The sequence below is a fragment of the Plectropomus leopardus genome, chromosome 20, assembly GCF_026936395.1.
Source record: "Plectropomus leopardus strain MGB_pleo_1.0 chromosome 20, ASM2693639v1, whole genome shotgun sequence".
Lineage (NCBI taxonomy): Eukaryota > Metazoa > Chordata > Actinopteri > Perciformes > Serranidae > Plectropomus > Plectropomus leopardus.
Window position 1 is genome coordinate 25019888 of NC_142195.1, and position 17371 is coordinate 25037258.

A 17371-nucleotide genomic window follows, 5' to 3' on the forward strand; every position below is an offset into this window, starting at 1 on the left:
AACAATAGTTCAACAGGGAGATTAGTCTTACAGATCGGAAACTTGCTATAACTTACTAACTTATTTTAACATTGATCATATATTTCATACCGAATGGCTTTAAAAAGTCCTTAAAAGCCTTAAAAGTGACTTTCATGAGCTGTAGAAACATGGCCACCCTGAGGTGACTGCGCTGGTGTATTATTGTTGAAACAAGCTGATTTCTATGAGAAACTCCAAGTTACTCAAGTCGTCCACACTCTAAAAGCATGCATTCTCACTGATTTCTACTTTTCGTGGAGCATTAGTTTCATTTAATCTTGAGTCACTCGTAGGTTTAACCTGGTCGGCAGCTCTCAGTTGATCTTGGAGTCTGGTGTGCAGCAGCAGTGTGAGGGGATGTTGAGCAGAGCAGCGGCCGCTCTGTTGTTTTAATGGAGGGGTTGGTCCAGCAGAGGTATTCACATATGGGACTTATGAAACAATAGGCCCAGTGTGGAGCCCCACACTTTGCCCCTCTGGCTGCCAGAGGTCTCTAAACGAGGCTCCTTAAATAGAAAAATACCTTTTTTTTCTGGTGGTGGTGGATGAGGCTGGAGGGCACCGGCGGTTTAATGGTGTTTCCTGCCCTCAAAATGGTTGCACATAGGCACAGCTTGGAGTATTTGTAGACACAAACAAGCATCCGAATCCCCTTTAAGTTTTTAGACTGCACAGTTTTTGCCTGGTTAAAAGGAGGTATAAATAAAAGAGCCACCTTTGGGGCCAACTGGGAAGGTTTTGGGGGAAACGCGGTGATATGCAAACGCTGCAATAATTTCCTGCAGCCATCTGGAAGTGTTTTACACCTTTAAGATTGTGTTGGAATGTATGGCCTCTGCTCGTTTTTCATGTCTAAGTGCTTCAAACTCAAGTGAATTTCCTCCTCCCACGCCCCCCCCAAAAAAGAAAACGCCCCTGTTTTCAAAACTGTGGACTAATAGTTTTATTTTTGCTGTAAATCATTAAGTATCCAGAAACAGCAGCTCCTCTGAGATTTGTCCCAGATGTGTTGACTCGCTGCCTCTTCCCCTCTGTGGTGCTTCGTGTTTGCCACTCAGACTGATAATAAACAAACAAAAATAACACCCAAAACATGTCAAATATAACTGACGTGAAAATTACAAGATTAATTAATTTGGTTTAGGTTGTGTGGGCAGACATTTGAAGGCTGTTTGTCGTCGTCGAGCAGTTTAATTTATCCACCCATAATTCACTGTATGGAGGAGTGATCCGAGAAAAAAACGGGTGAACGATGGACCTCATAACTGTATTGTATCATTTGAGAAATGACACTGACTGGCCAAATTTATTAACATATTATGCAAAGCTCTTGTTGATTTTAGCCCATAAATAGGATGATAGCCTTTTGTGTGGCATTTTAGGGTTTTCTATGTTTGCTTTTCGTCCACTGAAACTCTGTTGTTGTTAAAGTTGAGCTAAAACAATCATAAAATGCTATTAAAGACATTATTCTTACTGGTTTTAGTGCTCCAGTTACTTTGAATCTGTCAGGTTTAAGGGTCATTTTTACAGTGTTGAGTTATTTTTGCACCAGTGTTAGCACTAACATGAGGTTAAAACATCTGAGTCCGCTCTCAGTCAGTTTGTTAAAAATAAAGAGCGTGGGAGTAAGAACTGAAGTGGATTTTAATCTTCATCATGGCTGTCATTGTTTTTCATTTCTCTAAGAAGAAAAGACCTGTGAGTCATCAGAACAAGTGCCTTTATTTTAAGAAGAAAGACGGATTTCTCACAATGACATTCAACTCATCATTTGGAGTCGTAGACGCTCAAAGAGGCATCAGAAATGGTTAATTTGACCTTCAAGCAACATTTCTATTCACCTAAAGCTACTGATATAAGACCTGTTGATTTCCCTAAACTCCAGTATAGGTCTTTACTGTGTAATGTTTTTGCATATTCAGCATGAGTTTGACAGAAAGAGCCCTTTGTCCAGGACTATAAAAACACCTTAAAAACTTTTCCACTTCGTCAGAGTTCAATAAGTAGAGCATATGGACTGGTAAAGTTAAAATCTAATAAAATTGCAAACACACAAGCCGCATACATAAACACACGTACGTCACTACATGCAAATGCTGCATGTGAAGCGTTTTGCAATCAGAGCTGAGATCGCTCAGGAAATACCATCAAAGAGAGAGAGATCAAATGTAAAAGCACAAATGGAGTCTTTTTCTTTAAGATGACTCGCCAGATTGAATTTGTGTTGTTTTAAATGCCATATTCCTCAAAATAAAACTGTGAGTCAACAGACCACCCTGCGTCTGAAGGATCTTTATTAATTTATTTTGTCTGTATAAAAAGTGAAATTAGAAGGACAGCACTGCGTGCAGAAAGATGAGGTTCAAAAGTTATGATTCTGTGTTAAAAACATCAGCTTACTCAGCAAAAATCACATCCACTTTATGTGCCACTGGGCCTCATGCAGCATCATTCTCTTAAATTCCTCTTTATTTTCTCATATTTTATCTTAAATTTCAGAGAAGCCAACTTCAGATGCACCAAATGTTATTAACCCTCCAAATCTGCACTAACCCAGGTGTGCTCAATGATGAATATTACTTAATAAAAGGTAACGCCCCCTTAAACACACAAGAACAGGTGCTGTGCCGTGTGCAAATATTCACACACAGAATATGCCTAAAAACTGGAAAGGTACCACAAAAAAAATCAGCACAACTTGCAGATATACATCAATCAATAACCACTGTATAATAATAATTATAATAATGAAAATTAATTAATTGATAATAAATATATGCATCATGTGGTACAGCCCTACTATTATGACAACGGCAGTAACAAACACAGATAGACATAAAAAAAAAATCTGTTTAAAAAAAGGTATTAAATCAATATCTGTGATTTCTATAAATGTCATGTTAGCAGCAGCAATGGGTGAAGTATTCAGATCCTTTACCAAAGTAAAAGTACTAATACTAATACCCTTTAACTAGTAAAAGTTTGGTTTTCTAAATGTTAAGTAAAAGCAGATATCAGTTATCATTCTTGTTAACTCCAAACAAAAAATCAGGGGAAATTTGTTTGCATTGTGCTTCAAGCATGAGGCTCCATGACCCTCTGTTCTTTGTGCTGCTGACCTTGTTGATTTCAACACCTGGTTTTCCCTTTTTTCTCAGGAAACTGAAGCTGGAGAAGGAGCTGGCTGGAATGCTGTGGAGGATTCGCTGGGAGGACCTCCAGTTCGAGAGCCCCAATAAATACCACAAACGAGCCGGCAGCCGCCTCACCCTCTCACAGGTAGATTATCGTCTCAGACACAGATTAACGCACCCGCGCTGTCAGACAAAATATAATAAAAATGTTCAGGTGAGGTGACAGAAAACAAAAAAGCGCTTTACGGCTTCTGGGAGTTAAAAACCAAACACACCCACATGATCTCATATTAAAGCTGGCAGCCCTGAACATAATTCTGAGATTTATATCGCCTTTTATTCCGTCAGTGTTGCTGGCACGACCTCCAATGGGTGATTAACAAGTTGTTGTTCTCCTGGCAGGTTGCGTTGCCTTTTCTGCCAGTGGGAAAGACTCAACACTGGGTCCACAGTACGGGTCAACTGATATTGGTTTTTCAGGGCCAAAACCGATACAGATCTTCTATGAAAATTATGAAAATTATATACATATATAATAATAATAGTAATAACAATAACAATAACAATAATAATAATAATAATAATGATAATAATAATATATTATTATTATTTACATAATAACAGTTTAAGGTAAAAAAATTAATTTAAAAATGCATACAAAATATCAATAGTAAAAATAAGTAATAAATAAATAATAATAATGATAAAAGAATGCACATACTTTTTGATTAATTAATTTTATTGGTGCTCGTTAAAATAAATCACAGGTGCAGATAATCTGCAAAATGCCAAATATCGGCCCTGATAATCGGCCGGGCGGATGATCTGTCGACCCCTAGTCCACAGCTTTCATTCATACAGTTATCAGTGTTGAGATGTTGCTGTTGTAAAATTAGACCCACCAGGAATTGAAGATGCCGACATGTTTGTTTACACACTTAATGTGCTGCGTATTCAAATGCAGTTAGTGGTTTTTCTTAAAAAAAAGCAAACACTGCAGCCCGGAGAGAGTCCAAATCCTTTGTTAGTTCACACATTCCTGAAAGCTTTCCCAGTGGTTTATTGAAGGTGGCTGGCTTTTGCGGTGGCATATTAAATGATTGTTAAAATAAGCCCCCGTCTGGCCCTCTTCCCTAAATATATAATACCTCATCACGTTCCTCAAGTATCAGGTTCTGTTGTGCCGAGGGAGCTAAATGCATCTCCGTCCCACACGTGCAAGCGTTCATGAAAAGCACATGCACACACCTTTTTCATTACTGCTTTTCGGTCCAATTCTTGGGATAATGCGCGTGTGGAAAACGCAGTAATTTTCCAGACCGATGTATTTTCCAGCGTGCCATGTGTTGCCAGCATTTGCATTCTATACAAACGTGTAGTTGACTGTGCTGGCTGTCTGTGTGCTCTGCGCCCACTTGATTTTTATTCACTCTGTGTGCACTGCAGACATTTGCCCAAGGACTCGAGTCGGTGTTATAAAAACTGAAAACACTTTATTTTCTCAAACATAAGTGAAAGGCAATTTCATGTTTCACTGAGAGAGGTATTTTGGATGTCATGGGATGAACCCTTTCTGTGTTGCAGTGAAGTGGAAGCAGACTTAAATGACCGAAAATTTAATCCTCTTTGCTCTAATCTACACTCTTTTTTTTCTTCTTCTTCTTCTCACTACTCCTTTCCACCTTCTCAGAGAGGCTCCAGCTACGGCTCCTTGATAACTGCCCATGGAAAATATCAGCTATTTGCAAAAACGGGCTATTTTAAGGTAAGGCTTAGTGAGTTCTGACATTTTCAACTCCTGCGCACTCCTTTCCCACCCACACATGTGCACACTCGCAGAGAAAGCCGGAGAGCTGCTGGTGAGGAGAGAGAAAGAGAGAGTGTGGGCGAATTTAGGTAGTTGGTTTTAATGTGAGCTGCAGAATGCTTCAGTTTTTTTTCTCCCCTCTTTCTTTGTTTCTACACTCCCGCCTCACAGTCTGGACATGACCATCAACTTGTTACTGCTGTTAATTTATACATTTAACCCTTTGAAACCTGGATTCTTGTGCTGCGATCAGACGCCTTTCACAAGCTATTTGACCCTATGAAACCTGAGCAAGTTAGTTCATTTAAAAAATAAAAAAAAAACATGGGGGAAAAGGCAATGAGCGACTTGACAAGAAAATGGCCCATAAATGTCAAGAAATTAGGGGGAAAACATGACTTCAAAATTTATTTAGAGAAAGGACGAGAAAATATTTAAAAATAATAATAATAAAATAAGAGAAAATTCCAAACCATGTTTATAATTATTATTATTATTAGAAATATTCTTAACTATTTTTTTTTTGTTGTATTTTCCATTTATCTATTTTTTTTATTGTTTTATTTTTTACTTTTTTTAAATTTTCAAACTTTGTTTTTGCAAAATTTCAGGCAATTTAATTGTAACTTGTAACTTACTTTGATGTTTTTGTAAGAAATTAAGCCAATTTGCTAAGGTTTCAAAGGGTTACGGTGGAGGAGGTGTGAGGAAATGTGAAAAAATGAGCCCTGGATAATGGCTCGCCTTGTGCATGCAGGTTTTATATAAATGCTGATGTCATGGCACAGCTTGAATGAGTTATTTGAGGTACACTTCTCAAATTTAATACAGGGTAGATGTAATCAAATCTGACACCAAATCTAAGACAGACAACCTGCAAATACTGGAAAATAACCTCTGAAATGTCACAAACCTATCAGTGTATGTATATTTCCTTTTAGATAAAAGTTAAAGCTCCCACACGGACTCACATAAGAACTGGTTTCATGGTTGCTACAAGAGTTTTCCTGCTGTCTGTTGCTCTGAGATATTCACCTTTCGTACTTTGTTTACTGATCCTCACAACAAATCAAAGCAGCAGATACAATCCTTCTTCTGCAGCAAACTGAAAAAGGCCCCACATGTACCTGCAGGCTATACTGCAAGATGCTGCTCTCTCCTCTGAATGCTGCTTTAATGCTCCTCTCCCCTGTTTCATGCTCCTTGTTTGCACTTTTTATAGTATCAGCATGATGCTTTTGTTGTTTTTTCTTCCTGCCTTATTTACATGTAAAGCAGAGCATCCTTGTCATGATTTTAAAGGGACCGTTCCAGAGTGTTGCAGATATCGGCCGTGGAGATGTCTGCCTTCTCTTGAATTTAGAAGGTAGAAGGTAGATTTATTAGTCATTTTTTAAACAAAGTTTAAAAAGTGAAATTTCATTTGTCCTTGATCCTGCTACATCTTTGGATTTGAAGGACGGGTTGATTAAAATCAGCAGCTACTATGATAATTCCTTCTGGTTCTGTGGGCATGTTGCTACTGATTGTATTATTCAATTCCTGCAGTGCATTTTTTGGATTTGCATCAGATTTTTGAGTCCTTATGGCTCCCAACAAGGTCCATCTCTCCAGTGCAACAGCTTGATCTGGGATGTTACGGGTTAACCACATCTCTGTGAAGATGTGTAGTAATCAGCAGTCTCTGATTTCCCATTGTTAAGTGAGTGTTAATCACATCTTATCCATTCTCCTGCGACCGGGCATTAGCCAGAAGAAGGCTTGGTAGAGGAGCAGTTCTCGGTCCAAGTCGGGTCAGCCTTGCCCTGATGCCAGCTCCCCTGCCTCTCTTTGTCTGGCGCTTTCAGTTTCGTTTCAGACATCTCTACCACCGATATCTCCAACACTCTGCATCTTACAGCAGCGCAATCTAGACTGATAAATAGCACTACAGCTAAAGTGTGTGTTTTGTGATTTTGGAGTGAACTGTATCTTCAAACGTCTTCATAAAAAGCCTTTCAGTTTTGTCCCTCACACTGGATTCATTGCTCTCTCTGTACACAGGGGAACCTGGTGGCCATCAAACATGTCAACAAGAAGAGGATAGAGCTGACCAGACAAGTTTTACTGGAACTCAAACATGTAAGTGTTCATTTAACATCCGTAATTATTATTATTTTTGGTCATTTTAATGGGTTGATTTGATTATTTTGCATTAATCAAGTCGACTTTTTTTTGTTTTTATAGCCAAAAATCACAGATGTTTCAAAGAGCATTACAATCGGTGCATCATGCAAGACTATTGTGCTTAAGGAATTCTCATGTTTTGTTTTTTGTTTTTTGTGGGGGATTTTTGTCTTATTTTTTTAGGTCCGAAATGCAGCTGCAAGGGTTTGAATCCGCCCTCTGTCCCTTTGCTGGTTTCCAGTTACATTACCTCAAGAATACAGTTAAAGTTCATCATAGGGAGTTACTCAACAGCAGTTTTTTACTCAAGATAATCCACAGACCTTGTTGTGAGCAGTAGGTTCATTTTCTCTCTACTGAACTACATCTGCCAACCATATCACCGTGCAGATGGAAGCGTGCATCAGCTGCTTGTAATGATAGCTACCTCAGTGGTGTTGGGTGAGCTAGCAGTAGATACAAGACTAGACTTTCTTCTTCCAACAAATCCAAAATTCTTGCATTTGGTTATGAAATCCATCTGAGAGACCGCTGGCTTGTGCTGTTGTCAGAGTGTTTTTCAGTGGCCTCTGTGTGACGAGAGCCAAGCGCAGAGACCTTGGAGGTGAATTCTAAAAAAAAAAGAAAAACCTTCCTCTCCATCTCAATGAGTTGTATTCACCAAATCATTTATTCACTCACTAAAATAAAACAACCATGAATTGGCATCATTGTACTGAGCACTGCAGGGAAAAGACCTTCATGCAAGGTTCAATCACTCCACCTGCTTTACAAACCGAGTCCCTGAAATGTTTCACCACAACAGCACAGAATATTCTTTCTGACTCAGTAAGACAGTAAGAGCTTTATGTTTTATTGCTAAAGGAAGTTTGCAGGAAGGTGGAGTGAGCTCTTTGTTATCATGTTTGACCACAGCAGGATGTTGTTTGTCAAAGAGTCCTGAAACCATCTCGATACTCAACTTGTTCTGCTTGGGGGCCACTTTTGCAAAATGACAGGAGTCCAGAGGCAAATGGCAGCAGCCCTATGCATGTTTCTAGGATTTTAGGACATTTCCAGGATTTTAAGACATTTCTACGACTTTGGGATGTTTCCAGGATTTTAAGACGTTTCTAGGTTTTTAGAATGCTTCTAGGTTTGTAGGACATTTCTAGGACTTACAGATATTTGTGGATTTTAGAGCATTGCTAGGATTTAGCACATTTCTAAAATTGTAGGATGTTTCTAGGACTTCAGGACATTTCTAGGATTTTGGGATGTTTCTAGGATTGAAACGGATTTCTATTACTTTAGCATGTTTCTAGGACTTTAGGATGTTTCTCGGATTTTAGGATGTTTCTCGGATTTTAGGATGTTTTTAGGATTATAACACGTTTCCTGGATTTTAGGACATTTCAAGGATTTTAGGATGTTTCTAGAATTTTAAGACATTTTTAGGATTTTTAGATTTTTCAAGGATTTTACCACATTTCTTGGACACCTCAAGGATATCAGGATGTTAGAGGCATAGCTAGAATCTCTGTCGGAGGATCCTTGACTTTTTTTTTTATGCTGTTTTATGCACTCTGGCACCCTATTTATACTGAAAGTACGAAAACAATTTCCAATGTGAATCAGTTTATTTTCTTTGTGAATAAGAAAATCGTTACAGGGCCACCCGACACCCTTTCGGGGCCAGATTTGGCACACGTAAGTTGAGTATCACGTAAACCGTTTCTTCAGCATCATCGAGCTGTAGATGTAAAAGGTCCCTTCAGCTTTCAGCTGGGGATTATTTACAAGGGAGCGATAAGGAAGCTGACGGAGAAAAATGCATGTGGTTTGGTGATGGAAACACAGTGTGGCACCAGGAAACCCGTAACTCAGAAATTACATGGGTGCTCATGAACAAGATGGATGCTCACAGGGAAGATTTTTGGCCATTTCTTCACTTTCTCTTCACTCGGCTCCGCTCTGTATTTTTGGTCCCTTTTCCGTGTGAGCTGCAGCCCGCCGGAGGAGAGCAGTTCGGGCTTCTTGGACGCCTCTGTGGCCTCTCGGTCAGTCAGCAGGCACACATGGGAGAGAGGCTGCTGTCTGAGCTGGCAGCTTCTCAAGACGCCCCGGGGGCCTGATCGGCTGTCAAACCTCAGCTCATGAAAAAGCCAACCAGATGGGGGAAGAGACGGGGCCTGCCAGTGGAAACTTAACCACTTGTCTTCCAGCACTCTCCTCCTCCTCCCCCCCTTGGTAGTGGCTCTCCTCCCCCCTCCTCACCAGTGTGCAGCAGGGGAAATTATATAGGCCAAAGGGTAGGCTAACATCTCCAGAGCCGTGAAACAGAAGCGACAAACTCCCTGGTTTTGGTGTGAGAGCGTCTGTCGCTCAGCGTGCTCAAAGAAGAAAAGCACACTGTTGAAACTGTGAACACGGTTTTTGAAGTTTCATGCTGGCTGCAGAAAGATTGCCTTTTTTCTGAAGCTGCTTCTGTCAGCGCTCACACAGGCTGGAATGAAAGAAAAAATGTTCATGTTTCTATAAAAGAAAATCACTGGGCTTTTTCACACTTTCTCATAAAACAAACCTGCCAGAAAATGTTCCCTCTTAATCACTTAACCTCAAACGTCTCCGTTTTCATACTCTCTGTATTAAAAGTGATTCATGTTTTGGAAGACACCTTGTATTGTAAAAACCAGTGTGTGATTGTGATCATTTTCCATGTGGAGCAGTTTTACACGCTCTGCTCTGATATTCCGGCTCCGTACATCCTCTCAACACCTTTTTTTTCATCATCCTTCGCACACAGGCTCATTCATAACCTCCAAGGGGGCAATTTATGCACATGCACATGTTTCAACAGGGTGCCCTGAGCAGGAATGCGCCTCAACACGTAGAAAAAGACGCCGTGCCAGCTAGCCGACTGCAAATAGACTATTTTGATGAACTTGCTGGCAGCGTTATTCGCAAAACTCTGTGTATAAATGAACCATCAGTCCTCTCCCCCCTCGTCCTCTGTTTCCATGGGGTTTGGGAATGTGATGTTTGGAAAGAGTTACACTCACAGTTGCAGTGTGTTTGTGTGGTTATTTTCAGATGAGAGACGTTCAGTTCAACCATCTAACCAGGTTCATCGGAGCCTGCATCGACCCTCCGAACATCTGCATCGTAACAGAGTACTGTCCCAGAGGCAGCCTGCAGGTAACGTCCCCTGCCACTCTACTTTTATGCATTACTTTTGTTACACATAGTTGTGACAAATGACTTTTTTACAGTTTCAAAGTATGACTGATGGGCTACTTAAAGTCAGATTCCACTCAAAAATACAGTATGTTTTGCTCCTTGTAACATGAATGTTTGAGAGAAACATGACTGATGTTTCGTGCAACGTTTCACACTAAAAGATTGTTTTTACACTCATCTGCAATGAAACTTCTGAAATGAAATATACTTGCATATTCATAGATTTTGGAATTTTGCATAAGGGAGAAGTAGTAATTTTAAGAAATTTAACGAGGTAATTGTATCTTTTTTGTGGAAAAACCACACAAGACACAGATTATTATTCATACAAGGGTATTTTTACAAGTCTTGAAAAATGTCTGGAGGGGATCTATAACAGAAAAAAAACTTTTTAAAAACTCTTCCACAAGAAAAACTGAAAGCCTCCGCCTCTGCAGAGGCTGTCCAATCCTCTTTATCGATCATTTGACAGATTTAGAATTTCTTGAGAAAGTTTAACTTCTATCAGTAGTGCAACAGAAAATAAAAGGAGTAGTTCAACATTTTGGTGATCATCTGGCTCCAACCTCTCCTATGTGTGAATATGGTGATTTTTATCATATTTTAAATGGAATATCTTTGGGTTATGAGCTTTTGGTTAAATAAAAAAGCACTTCAAAGAAGTCACTTTAGCTTTAGAAAATTTTGATCAGCATTTTTCATAATTTTACAAACTAATATTAAGAAAATTTATGAATCTATAATGAAAATATCTTTTGGTTGCAGCCCTGTATATATGCCATATTTTTTACATTTAAAGAAATCCCTTTCTTGGCACATGACCAAACTTTCCACCTAATTTTACCAGTTTTTGACTTTGTCTGAAATCAACCCAATTCCAAGAATGAATTTTGGCATTGTACGTTTCTGCAAAACACAGATACATTACATTTAGAAGTAATGTAATTCATATAAAGCTGGATCGACATCAGTCTTTCTTGTGCTGCGTCCAGACGCCTTTCACAAGTATCTTTCCTTTGAAAATTGAGCAAATAGGTTTAATTCTCTCCAGAAACATAGCAAATGAGATGAGAAAATTGCAAGAAACTGATAAAAAAGTGACAAGAAAAATGCCTGTAAATTAATGTTAAAAATAGGAGCGAAAGAGAAAAAAGAATATATATAAATATATAAAATTATTTTTTAAATGGGTTTTGCTATTTTTTTAGGTAATTATACTTTTTTTTTTCTTTCTTGCTAATTTTTGGGTAACTTCTTCATATTTTTGGAAGTTGTCAAGCTGATTGTTCAGGTTTCAAAGTGTTAATACATGAAAGGTTTAATAAGATTCATCACTGAATGAGAGGTTTCTAACAGAAGCCAACTGCTGGACTTTTCTTGTTGCAGAACCACGAGAGTAAACAGTTTTAGCGTAGACAACCTCGTCAAACTGCTATTCCTGGCAGTGTTTGTACCGACCTCTGCCCACTGAGCTCCACAGCAACAAGTGAAATCTTCTTATTTAGTCTGCAGTGAGGTTACAGTACGTGCAGAGCTCACCTTTGAAGTGTGACATATTTTTGTTCTTGTCTCCCATCCAATCTTTTGTATTTTTTTATATTCCAAAGAGAAGTACACATGATGCCTTAAGTGAACTTGCTCTTGGCCTGCGCTCTGTGTTTCTGACTCGCCAGCTGCTTCTTAAAATGGATGAGCTGGGAAACGATGGGAAACTCAGCCGTGATCCTCATCACTCACACTTAGAGAAAGACTTTGTGGGAGAGGCAGATAGCTGCAACTGATTTGTGCAGCAGATGTGGCTCGATGTCAAAGCTGCACCCAGATTCCAGTAACTGGCCGGCTGCAGGGCATTTGAGGGTAACGTCCTGCAGGGCTTAATGTGTGACCCTGAGGGTGAAAAAGAATATATCGTGTCTGGACTGAAGGTGTTTCTTTATTGAGTCCCAAAATAAACATTAGTCCTGTCCTGGCTGGCCAGAGGCTCTTGAAACTAGATTTCAGGGTTCCCTTCGGATCCTCAACAAGTATTAAAGACAATCTATTTATAAAAACCTTAGGCCTTAATTGGTATTAAAATGTATTAAATCAATCAGTTAAAAGCCTTAAAAAATGTTAAAAAAAATTTAATTTTTTTTTCAAAAATTCAGATTTTTTCTGATGTGTTGTAAAATCTCAAAATAATTATAAATGAATAATTAACCCAATGCCTCGGGCATTACTATCACACAGATAAGGATAGAGAAATGAACAACACAGGTACATTTACTCACAATGAAATCAAATGTTTTCCATGTGTTCCACCTTAAGAGTTTTCATTTTTTCAGCCTTTTAAGAAGATCATCAAACTTAACTTGACCAACAAAGTTGCATTTTATATATAAACATTTGGACAACATTGTTCCTGATATTAAATTACTGATGTGTGTTCATGTTTTCTTTTCTGTAATTTTCATTATTATAAAATTTGGACTAAAATTTCATTGCGAATGGTATCAAAAGTCTTAAAAAGTCTGAAATTCAATTTATCTTAAGCTGTAGGATCCCCGAATAAGTTTTTTTATGCTCCCTATCTGAATAATTTTTTGTTTGTTTTTTTTTTTCAGGACATTTTGGAGAACGAGAGCATCAACCTGGACTGGATGTTTCGCTACTCGCTGATCAATGACATCGTGAAGGTACGTGGCGGTCAGACTGAAAGCTCTGATAACAACAAACAAACCAAGGCCAGGACAATCGATTAATGTGATGTTGTTATATAAAATGTTGGCAAAAAGGTCACTTTTCAATCTTGAAGGGGCAATTCACCCTAAAATTAAAAATACCAATCTTTCCTATTATCTGTAGTGCTATTTATTAATCTAGATTGTTTTGGTGTGAGCTGCTGATTGTTGGCGATATCGGCTGTAGAGATGTCTTTCTTTTCTCAAATATAATGTAACTAGATGTCACTCAGCTTGTGGTGCTTTATAGCACCAAAAAATACATTTAAAAAACTCAACAGCAATGACCTTATTGTGAGCAGTTTTATGTAGGAACTATTTTTTTTTTCAAAATAAATACAACCGCCAAACAAGGTTCTCTGCTCTCCAGGCCTGGAAATGGTTTGGAATTAGCAGAATTTTTGGGAAAAGTTTTGAATATACAGTGTTTTGACTATTGTCTGAAAGTATGTTTCTAAAAATCATAAAACATGTCAAACGTTACGCAAAATATTACAAAAAATGATTATTAGAAAATATAAAAAGAAGAAAAAAATGTCCAGAAAAGTATATTAATATTATGTATTTCAAATAAGGTAACAAAATATATGTATGTATAATATTATAGGTATTTTTTAGCATGTTTTTCACAACATTTCCTTGTTCATTGTTTTTTTTTTTTTTTTGCTTTTCTTTTCTTGATAATTATTGGGTAATTTTCTTGTATCTTTTTTTGTGTTAATTTTAAGTAATTTCTTGTTAAGTTTCTCAGTGCCTTTTTCCCATGTTTTTTAAAGAAATTGAGCCAATTCGCTGAGGTTTGAAGGGTTAAATCAAGACATACAAATTAGGTTAAATATTTTGGAAAAGTTTCGAAAACAAACCAAACCAATCTAGATATATAAATAGCACTACAAATAAGAGAAAATGTATGTTTTCTTAATTTTGGGTTTAACTGTTCCTTTAGTTTAGGCACTTTGTGCGTTTGAGTCACGCAATGAAAGTCTTGGTTGCCGTGGTTTCACACGGACAGTTTGTGAGACAGAGAAAGAGAGTAAGAAGGACCAGCATGCACTTAAAAAGTATTTCTGCACAGCACAGCACAGTGGATGAAACTACAGTAAATATTTCTCTTATATAGTGTAAAGTAGGGCAGAAACATAATCATAAACTCTGCTCAAAATTTCCTTCCAGCTTCATCAAAACTAATCACGGACTTAACTTCAGAAGATTATTTTTAATCTGGCCTAACAAAGAGGCTTTTTGTCAGCGACCTCTTGGATGGATTGGATATTGAACTGCACGCATGACGAAGCGCTCAGGCTAAATTTCTCCACACAGATAGCAGCGCTCTGCGGAGAAGAGGCGCTGCTGAGGCTCAGAGGGATGTTTGACTCACCGTTTCCTCAAAATATCGAACACGAGCACATTCAGTACCCACCATCCCTCTCCCAGAGGAATTAACACTAATTTCACAGAAATTCCCCCGTGAATGTCGTCCTTGAAACACGGCCTCTTTTCAAAACCTTCAGCATACATCCACATGTCAAAGCATATTATTTCCATATGTCTGGATCTGTGTGTTTCATGTATGATTTGCTGTAAAGGAAAAAAAAAGGAGAGAAAACACCCCGTAATGCTTGACTTGACGCTCCTCTCCACCAGGGAATGAACTATCTCCACAACAGCTACATTGGCTGCCATGGAAATCTGAAGTCATCTAATTGCGTGGTGGACAGTCGATTTGTTTTGAAAATCACGGATTACGGCTTGGCCAGCTTCCGCTCGTCATGCGAAAACGATGACTCGCACGCACTCTATGCAAGTAAGTGGAGTTCATGTGCTCGGTCACCGAATCTTTTCATTAACAAAAAACATCAGCTTCTGTTGTGTTGCAGACATTTTATGAGTGTTTGTGTTTCTTGGTTTCTCAGAGAAGCTTTGGACGGCTCCCGAGCTGCTCATATACGACCGCCATCCTCCTCAAGGGACCCAGAAGGGGGACGTGTACAGTTTTGGCATCATACTGCAGGAAATCGCCCTGAGGAATGGACCTTTCTATGTGGAGGGCATGGACCTCAGCCCCAAAGGTAAGCACAGATGTCCTTTATCTCCCTAAACTAACATTTCACATGAAGGGCCCTGACACATCAAGGTGACGGTCGGTCATCAGTCAGTGTCGGACCACTGGTGAGTGTCCACTGCTCTCGTTTTTGCGTCCTGCACTGTTGGCGCTCATAGAGCTTTGCCAGCTTTGTCAACATTAATCCAACAAAAACCAACAAGTACACAGAACACAAACAAGGTGTAAAGGAAAAAATGAAATAAGTTGATAAATTGTACTTAACTTAGCGTAACAATATTTGGTGATTCAATGAAATATGGCATTGCTTATATCAAATAAGAAATATTCACCCACCGTGTTGGGTTACTCATCTGCTTGGACAGACTGAAGGCGATCGACCTTGAGAGATTGAATTCACTCAAAAACACTGACTTAAGACAATTCTTATTACTGCAAGAGCCAAGGGAATTTTGGATAAACTGTCCATCCATCTGAATTATTTTAAAACACCAGGATCTGGAAGTACACTTAATTCAAGTTCAGGCAAGGTCACAAAATAATTATCAGACATGTCTTTAAAAATGTGTGTTTAAGAAGAAATAAATGCATACAAACTTTCCAAAATGATGATCCAAACACATCACAAGCTGGAATAACATTTATAGGATCTTAAGCTTTACAGCCGTCTTGATGTATTGCGACGTATCGTATGTGCCGGACGTTTGACAAACTGTTATAAAATAAACAATAAAAATAAATAAATAAATAAATAAATATTTCTGAAAACTCAAACAAGGACAGAACAGACTGAAGTTCACATAATAGGAACTTCATTCACGGGCTTTTCACTGACAATTCAAAGGTCAGGTCAGACCGCTAAATTGCGGCCCCGCAGCTACGAACACAAACAAAGAACACATGTTGGCCAGATGTCAAAGTCGCACATCAGACACACAAAACATGTCAAAGGCACACACGAAATACATCTCATATCTGGGACACGAAAATATGAGAAACAACCCAAACAAAAGACTGAAAAGTTGAATAAATAATAAGAATAGAATAAAATAAAAAGTCATCAGTATCAGACAGAAATGAGCCCACAGCATCAGCAGTCCACCTGAAGTCAGCGATGTGCAACAACAAGTTTCCTGTAAGGTAGATTGCAGAAGGATTGTGTAATGCTTGGAAAGGAAAGTGACATTTTTTAGGAGTAAATAAAGCAAAGAACACGAGGAGAGAAAGAAAGCTGATACCCTGGGGACAAGGAAAAGCAACGCTGTCACCAAAATGAACTTGGCAGATTTGTGGCAGAAAACAAACTCTGGAAAAGAAACACTATTTGCACTTACCCAACCTTAAATACATGCTGCTGATCCATTATGAGTAGAGTTGCATATAGTAAGCACATTCCTTGATTGATTATTGGTAAAATAATGATCTATTAATCAATTAACCATTGTTTAAAAAAACAAGAAAAACAGAAAATCTTTGCTTATTTCAAACAATAGCAAATATGTTTTTTCCTTAATTAAAGCTCACAGTAACATATTGCATATACTTTGATTACACTGCATAGCCTGGATTCATTGATAAAATTTCACATATTCTCTTAGATTCTTAACGGATTAATCGATCATCAATAATTGTTATTATCCCTAATTATGAGTATAACTTATAAAGATTCTGGGCTGACACTTCATATATGCTGCTGATCCATTATGAATAGGGCTGCAAATTGAAAGAACTTTCCTTAATTGATTATTGGTAAAATTAACTAGTGATTAGTCAAACAACATGAAAACTTTGCTTATTTCAAACAATTTCAAATTTTTTTCAAAGTTTCAAAGTTTTTTCCTTAATCAGAGCTCAAACTAAAATATTGTAAATACTTTGACAGCACCGCACAGCCTATTGATTAATCTATTAAATTTCACATATTTGATTAAATTCCTACTGAGCAATTAATTTATCATTAATTAATTAGCATCCCTAATTATGAGTATGATTTTTAAAATATTCTGGGCTGAAAAACAAAAACTTAACAGCTGGAGAGGCAAATGGGTTTTTGCCCAAACTTAAAGGTCAGGTTCACATTTTCAAATGGAAACAAGGGGCTTGCTTTGAATGTTACTGTGAGAGGAGAAATCTCAGATTATTCAGTGGAAATGTAGTCATCTCGTAATAGTGTTTTATCACATTTTTGAAAGGTTTTGCACAAATCTATAACTGAAATCAGCTTAGTTACAACTCCCTA

General features: G+C 38.1%; 1 protein-coding gene across 1 annotated transcript in view; it reads left to right on the top strand.

The window, feature by feature from the left end:
- Positions 1-17371, top strand: part of npr2 (natriuretic peptide receptor 2) — a 71955-nt gene that overhangs the window by 34809 nt on the left and 19775 nt on the right. Inside the window, exons 8-14 of the mRNA XM_042508869.2 lie at positions 3183-3303; positions 4849-4923; positions 7009-7086; positions 10204-10308; positions 12954-13025; positions 14715-14874; positions 14984-15139. Of these exons, the coding sequence (XP_042364803.1) occupies positions 3183-3303; positions 4849-4923; positions 7009-7086; positions 10204-10308; positions 12954-13025; positions 14715-14874; positions 14984-15139 (767 nt within the window). The remainder of the gene's footprint in view (positions 1-3182; positions 3304-4848; positions 4924-7008; positions 7087-10203; positions 10309-12953; positions 13026-14714; positions 14875-14983; positions 15140-17371) is intronic.